Consider the following 6,978-nt stretch of genomic DNA (forward strand, 5'->3'; position numbering starts at 1 on the left):
AGTGCCTGAGTTGGGAGGGGTCTGTAGGGCAGAGCTGAGCCCCCAGGGCTGAGCTGGACTCTTGCAGCACAGGCAGGGCCCAGCCCTGGGCACAGGGAAGGAGCTGCTGGCAGGGCCAGATCCATGCAGCAAAGCCCTGGGCAGGCAGTGGGGGGAAAGTAACCCTGTGCTGGGATAGTTGAAATTCTCCAGAAACTGAAGTAAACCATAACTACTTATTCTACAGATATCCATGCCAAGGCACAGCAAATGTCCAACAGCAGCTCCATCAGCCGCTTCCTCCTGCTGGCATTGGCAGACACACGGCAGCTGCAGCTCCTGCACTTCTGCCTCTTGCTGGCCATCTCCCTGGCTGCCCTCCTGGGCAATGGCCTCATCATCAGCACCGTAGCCTGCAGCAAGCACCTACACAACCCCATGTTTTTCTTTCTGCTCAACCTGGCCCTCAGCGACCTGGGCTCCATCTGCACCACTGTCCCCAAAGCCATGCACAATTCCCTCTGGGACACCAGGGACATCTCCTACTCAGGATGTGCTGCTCAGGTGTTTTTCTTTGCCTTTTTCATTGCATCAGAATTTGCATTTCTCACTGTCATGTGCTACGACCGCTACGTGTCCATCTGCAAACCCCTGCACTATGGGACCCTCCTGGGCAGCAGAGCTTGTGCCCACATGGCAGCAGCTGCCTGGGCCAGTGGCTTTCTCAATGCTCTCATGCACACGGCCAATACATTTTCCCTGCCCCTGTGCCATGGCAATGCTCTGGGCCAGTTCTTCTGTGAAATCCCACACATCCTCAAGCTCTCCTGCTCACACTCCAGCTTAAGGGAACTTGGGCTTCTTGTGGTCACTTTCTGTTTAGCTTTTGGTTGTTTTATATTCATTGTTTTCTCCTATGTGCAGATCTTCAGGGCTGTGCTGAGGATCCCCTGTGAGCAGGGACGGCACAAAGCGTTTTCCACTTGCCTCCCTCACCTGGCCGTGATCTCCCTGTTCCTCAGCACTGACACATTTGCCTACCTGAAGCCCTCCTCCATTTCTTCCCCATCCCTGGATCTGGCCGTGTCAGTTCTGTACTCAGTGGTTCCTCCAGCCCTGAACCCCCTCATCTACAGCCTGAGGAACCAGGAGCTCAAGGAATCTCTCAGGAAAGCTGTGACTGGATGCTTTTCAGGCTTTTCATTGTCCCATAACAGCCCTCACAGTGCTTTGCATTGGGAGCCACAAAGGAGCTGGAAACACACCCCGGATTTGGCTCCTGCTGAGTCTCAGCATTCTCCCTCCATCAAGGGGCTGTGAGTGGGTCAGATCCTGGGAAGGGACACCAGGCCAGTGACCCAAATTAACCAAAGGGATATACTAGACTGTATGGCACTAGTTCTGGTATAAAAGCTAAGGAAGGAGGAGGAATAGCGGCCATTTCCTATTTACAGTGTTTGCCTTCCTGATCAACCACTCCACCTTCTGAAGTCTTGCTTCCTGGGAAGTGGCTGAACATCACTTGCTGATGGGAAGTAGAGAATAAAATATTGGGGTTTTTTTCCTCGTTACTGGTGCTTGTAAATACTTCTTCATTTGTTACAGAAAACTGCCTTATCTCAATCTACGATTTGTCTCTCCCAAGTAATTTTCTCTCCCCTGTCCAGCCAAGGAGGGGAGTGCTAAAGCAGCTTGGTAGGCATATGGGCTCCAGCAGAGGTAACCCACCAGAAGAAGCCAAAGAAGGCCTGCTTTCCTCTGTCAGCAGCTCTCAGTGCATATCATGAGAGGCCAAGTCTGCCCTTAAGCATATTTTTATTTTTTCTGCTTCTGATACTGCTATATTAAAAGAAATGCTATTATCTACCCCTTTCAACTTAATTAACCCCTCTTGTGTGACCCAGAGACATTGTGTAAGCAGGGAGTCTCACATTGTATTTAGGTGAAATAAATGAATATGCAACCACTTTGTAAAAAATTTTGTACTGTCCTTATTACAGCAGGAATGAACAGAAATGGGCACAGCTTTGTGGCTACCCCAGCTTTGGGATGGGCCCTGGGCCTGGAACAGGAGCAGCTCTTGAGGGCCCCAAGGCCGGGGCTCTTGTGCTGCCCTGGGCAGATGGGATGGCAGCAGGGGCTGCAGAGCTCTCAGGATCTCCTGCAGAGGAGAGCAGGGCACCCAGGGAGCCTCCTTGTGCCTTGGCCAGGCATGTTCCCCCATGGTGGGGCTGAGTCCTGTGGCAGCTGCAGTTGCTGCTGTGCCCTTGCCAGGGGCTGAGGCCGTGGGGCCAGTGCCCAGAGCAGTCTGGCCTGAACAGAGCAGTGGGGCCGGAGCTGGCTGGGCTGGGCTGGGGAGAGGCCCTTGGTGCTGCCCAGAGCTCAGGGCAGCTGGGAGAGCTTGCAGGGAGGTGGGCTGGGCTCATAGAGCCTGGCCCAGAAACCATCAGTGTCCATCTCAGCCTGGCTGAGCGTGCAGGGGCAGGACTCAGGACAGGCCTTATGGGGCAGGGCCAGCACCTGTGCAAGGCATTGAAAACAGGCAAATGCCCCAGAGAGGAGGCTGCTCTGTGCCCTTGGTAGAATGGACAGAGCAGGGAGGGGGCCCAGGACATTTGTCACCACCTGCCTCAGTCCCCAGCTCTTGGAAGACCTGGTGCTGAGTCCAGCTTTGCCCTGGGCTGAGTTTGGCTGTGGCCCAGCTCCATCCTCCTGTGGGGCTCAAGGCCTGTTCCCGGCCATGGCCAGCCCTGGCCAGCCTCTCTGCTGGCCCAGAGGCTGGCAGAGCCCAGGGCAGGGCTGTCTGTGCAGGCCCACAGGTGCCACGGGCTCTGCAGGAGCTGGCAGAGGCTGCCCAGCAGGGAGGCCATGGGGCACAAAGCACCAAGGCTGCTGTGGGCATCATGGCACAGGGGCCGCTCCCAGACGCAATGCTCCTGGCCTGGGCTGGGCCTACACAGGGGCTGTGCCACCATGGCTGGGCCAGCACAGGGCCACAAAGGGGCCACACAGCCACTGCCTCATGGAAACAAGGGGCCATTGTGACATAGCAGAGTCCCATGGAACCAAGGAAAGCATTGTGGCACGGGGAAAACAAGGAGAGCATTGTGACACGTGGCGTCCCACAGAACCAAACGTCCATGGTGATACTGTGGGGCCCAATGGAACCAAGGAGAGCATTGTGACACTTTGGGGCCTCAAGGAACCAAGTAGCCATTTTAACACTGCAGAACCAAGGAGACCATTGCTACACTGAGGGGCCCCATGGAGCCCTGGAATGCCTTGTGCCACCAATGGGCCTCACGGAACCAAATGTCCTTTGTGATGCTGTGGAACCAAGGGGCCATTGTGACACTTCAGGGCCTCATGGAACCAAGGAGAGCATTGTAGCACTGCAAGGGCTCATGGATTTAAGGAACTGTTGTGACACAGGGGAGGCCAATGGAACCAAGTGGCCCATTGTGACATTGTGGGGCCTCAAGGAACCAAGGGGCCATTGTGGCACTTCAGGGACTTCAGAAAGCAAGGGGGGATCATTGTGGCACTCTGGGGTCTTGTATAACCAAGACCCAGTGCAGCACTGCAGGGCCTGATGGAACCAAGGGCCATTTTAAAACTGCAGAGCCAAGAAGAGCATTGGGACACTGTGGGGCCTGACTGAACTGATGAGAATACTGTGACACAGTGAGACCTTATGGAAACAAGGATCCATCATGACACTTTAGTGTCTCAGGGAACCAGGAGTCCAATTGCGACACTGCAGAGTCAAGGAGATCTTTATGACACTACAGGGTCTCCTGGAACCAAGGGGCCATTGTGTCACTTTGCGGCCTTATGGAACCAAGGGGCCATTGTGACACTATGGGGCATCATGGAAGTGAGGGGCCATTGTGACACTGCTTCCTGAAATTGGAAAAAAATAAAAGAAACTGCTTGACACCAAGGGAGAAGTAAGAAGCAGCATTCTTTATTCAGCCAGATGCACAAAGGGGAATAGCTCTTCCCAAAGCTGTGCATGACGAGTACAAGAAAGTTCCTGCTTACAGACTGTATTTTACATACATATTCAGTGACTGTCACAGAATAAACATACACATGATCATCATTTCCCTGAAATCATTAACATATTTTTCCTCCCCTTCACAGAGGTGTTCTTCTGTCCTGGATGTCACTTTGGTGGTCCCTGGTGCTTGGTGAGGCCAGAGTCACCCCTGACTGCCTGGGGAACTGTTAAAAGTTGGTATAACTGGAGGTGGTCGCTTTGTAATCCTCCTTCTTACACAGTGGGCATTGTGCAGTTCCATGGGCCAAAGAGTTTTGAAGAACAAGCATTGTGTGTACTCACCAGGGGGACGTGGTTTTTCACGTGGTAACATCCTGTCCTTTGAGGCTTGGGAAGCTTCTCTTCTCTGAAAGACTTCCTAAGCCTCACATCAATGTCTGCGGGAACTAAATCTCCCTCCCCATCCCACAGCAGCCCTGCCTTTCCCTCCTCCAGCCTTGATCTCCAACACATGAAGTCCTGCAGTGTCCCAATGGACATTTGCAGGGCTGGAACTCCACTGCTCTGGAGCCAGGCTGAGAGAGCTGGAGCTGTTCCGCCCGGGCATGAGAAGGCTCCAGGGAGACATTAGAGCACATATCAGTACCTGAAGGGGCTTTGGACAAAGGCCTGGAGGGACAGGACAAGGGGGAATGGCCATGAAGTGAAGGAGGGCAGGTTTAGATGGAATATTGGGAAGAAATTCTTCCCAGTGAGGGTGGTGAGGCCCTGGCATAGGTTACCCAGAGAGGCTACAGACTCCTCACCTCTGGAGGTTTTCAAGACCAGGTTGGATAGAGCATGTCCCATGAATCCTTAGTTCCATGGGCCCCTGTAGTGTCACAATGGTCCCTTGGTTACATGGTGCCACACATGTTGTTCCTGCGCTGAAAGTTCACAGGCAGGGTAAAAATAGAATGAACCCTTTTGGTATCAGCACAAGGCTTTGTGTGGGCAGGCAGAGGCAGGCAGGAGGCAGAGCTGTCAGAAAAGGACGGGGCCAGCCAGGTGGGGCAGCTGGGGCATGACAACAGCCTGCAGGGACAGAGGCGCAGGGCAGGGACACCGTAGGACAGCCTGGGCTGCACAGGGCACAGGCATGTGCAGCAGCTGCAAGGCCCTGACAGAGCCAACTCCTGCAGCACTTTGGCCATGGCTGCTGGGCCTGGGCCTGAGGCAGGAGCAGGAGACAAGTGACCCTTGCAGGCCTGGGGCCTCATTGCCTCCTTGTCCCTGCTCAGCAGCCTGGCAGGGGCCGCCCCATGCTCCTGCCCTTGCCATTGCACATCCCCACATGGCAGTGCCCATCCCGGGAAGAGCCCTGAGCAAGGAGGGAGGGACAGGATCTGCCTGGCCAGGGGCTGGGGCCCAGGCCTTGGCCCTTTGCATTCCTGAAACACATCCAGCTTTGCTCAGCACCAGAGACACCTTTGCCTTGTTTGTCCCCAGCTGTCATCACTGCCTCCAGTGTTCTGCTCTAACTGGAACCTGGGGACACTTTCTCAGTTGTTTCCCACATTGGGACCCATTAAAACTTCAAGAAACTTTTGAGTCCAAGTTTAAATTTGAGTTTCTGAAAAGTTTTTTGAACACCCTCTCAGGGACTGAGTCTGATGTAAACAACACCAAAGCCCTGAGAGGGTCATTAAAGTTTTCCTAGTCCAGTTATGAAGAAAAATTTCAAAGATCTTGTCAGAAATACACATTCCAATTTTTAAGGATGTATTTTATTTTATTTATCTTTAGATCAGAGGTGATTGCAGCATTCTGTGATTGATATTGACCCAGGGTCTCTCCTCAGCAGCTCTGGCCTGCTCACAGAAGCTGTGCCTTGAGTTCTGACCCAGTGTGGACAACCTCGCTCCACATTCCCCAGCCCCATCCTGTCTGTCCTCACTCCCCTGGGACCTGCTCTGCTTGGAGAGTTGACTGCACCCACCCTAAGAGGGATTTTCCCTTTTTGGGGTTTCTGAAGTTATCTCAAACTCCTGAGTTTCCCCACTGGAAACAGACACACTGCTCAGGTGTGTGCCAGCCCAAGGTGCCACCAAAGCCACTGCAGACCTGCCCTGGGCCAGCTGTCAGGGTGGATCATCAGCCCAAGCTGCCCTGGGCCACTGCAAGGGGCTGTGGCCATGGACACTGCACTGCACTGACCCCACTGCTGGGTTTGGCTGCCACGGCAACCCTGAGAAATTAAACTGTCCTTGGAAACACTGGGGAGGACTGGGACATACTGGGGAACACTGGGGAGGACTGGGGTAACCTGGGAACACGAGGAATGCTGAGGGGCAATCTGGGTGGACTGGGATGGACTGTGGGGGTACACTGGGAGCTAAGAGGACATACTGGGAGTGATACTGGGGGGAAACTGTGATAAACTGGGGACAATGGGGACATTGGGGTCTTTGCAGAGAAGGCTGGGGACACTGGGGCATCCTGTGGATGACATTGGGGGGGAACTGGGAATGAAGTCAGGTGTATTGGGAGGGACTGGGCTGTACTGGGAGGGATTGGAGGGGCACTGGGGTTGTATCGGGTTCTACCTGGGATGAACTGGGCTGTACTGGGGTTGTACTGGTCTCTACTGGGGATGAACTGGGCTGGACTGGGAGGGACTGGAGAGGTTGAGTGGGCTGTGCCTCCAGCACCTCCCATTACCGAGGCTCCGCCCATCATTGCCTGCAGCCAATCAGCGCAAGAGATCGGAACCTCGGAGGCGGTGCCTAGAGGCAGCGCCATCTTTTCTCTTTGCCTACAACTCCTGTCATGCCCCACGACCCGATTGAGCTCAATTGGAGCCGGGACTACAAGGCCCGTCACGCCCCGCACTCTACAGAGCCTTGGGATCCGCCTCCATCTGACCCATAAGTGTCCCCCAGACCCTCCAGGATCCCTCAGTGCCCCCTCAGCGCCCATTCAAAACCCCCCAAAAGCGTCCCTGGACCCCCTGAGTG

General features: G+C 54.5%; 1 protein-coding gene across 1 annotated transcript; it reads left to right on the forward strand.

Annotated features, from left to right (window-relative positions):
• Positions 1–249: 249 nt before the first annotated feature.
• On the forward strand, positions 250–1,299 carry LOC311165881 (olfactory receptor 14J1-like; the record flags this gene model as incomplete). The annotated part of the gene is made up of 1 exon (XM_084227375.1): positions 250–1,299. The coding sequence occupies one exon, from the start codon at positions 250–252 to the stop codon at positions 1,297–1,299; it is 1,050 nt and encodes a 349-aa protein (XP_084083501.1).
• Between the last annotated feature and the right edge of the window lie 5,679 nt (positions 1,300–6,978).

Source organism: Fringilla coelebs, assembly GCF_963513975.1.
Source record: "Fringilla coelebs genome assembly, contig: SCAFFOLD_30, whole genome shotgun sequence".
Lineage (NCBI taxonomy): Eukaryota > Metazoa > Chordata > Aves > Passeriformes > Fringillidae > Fringilla > Fringilla coelebs.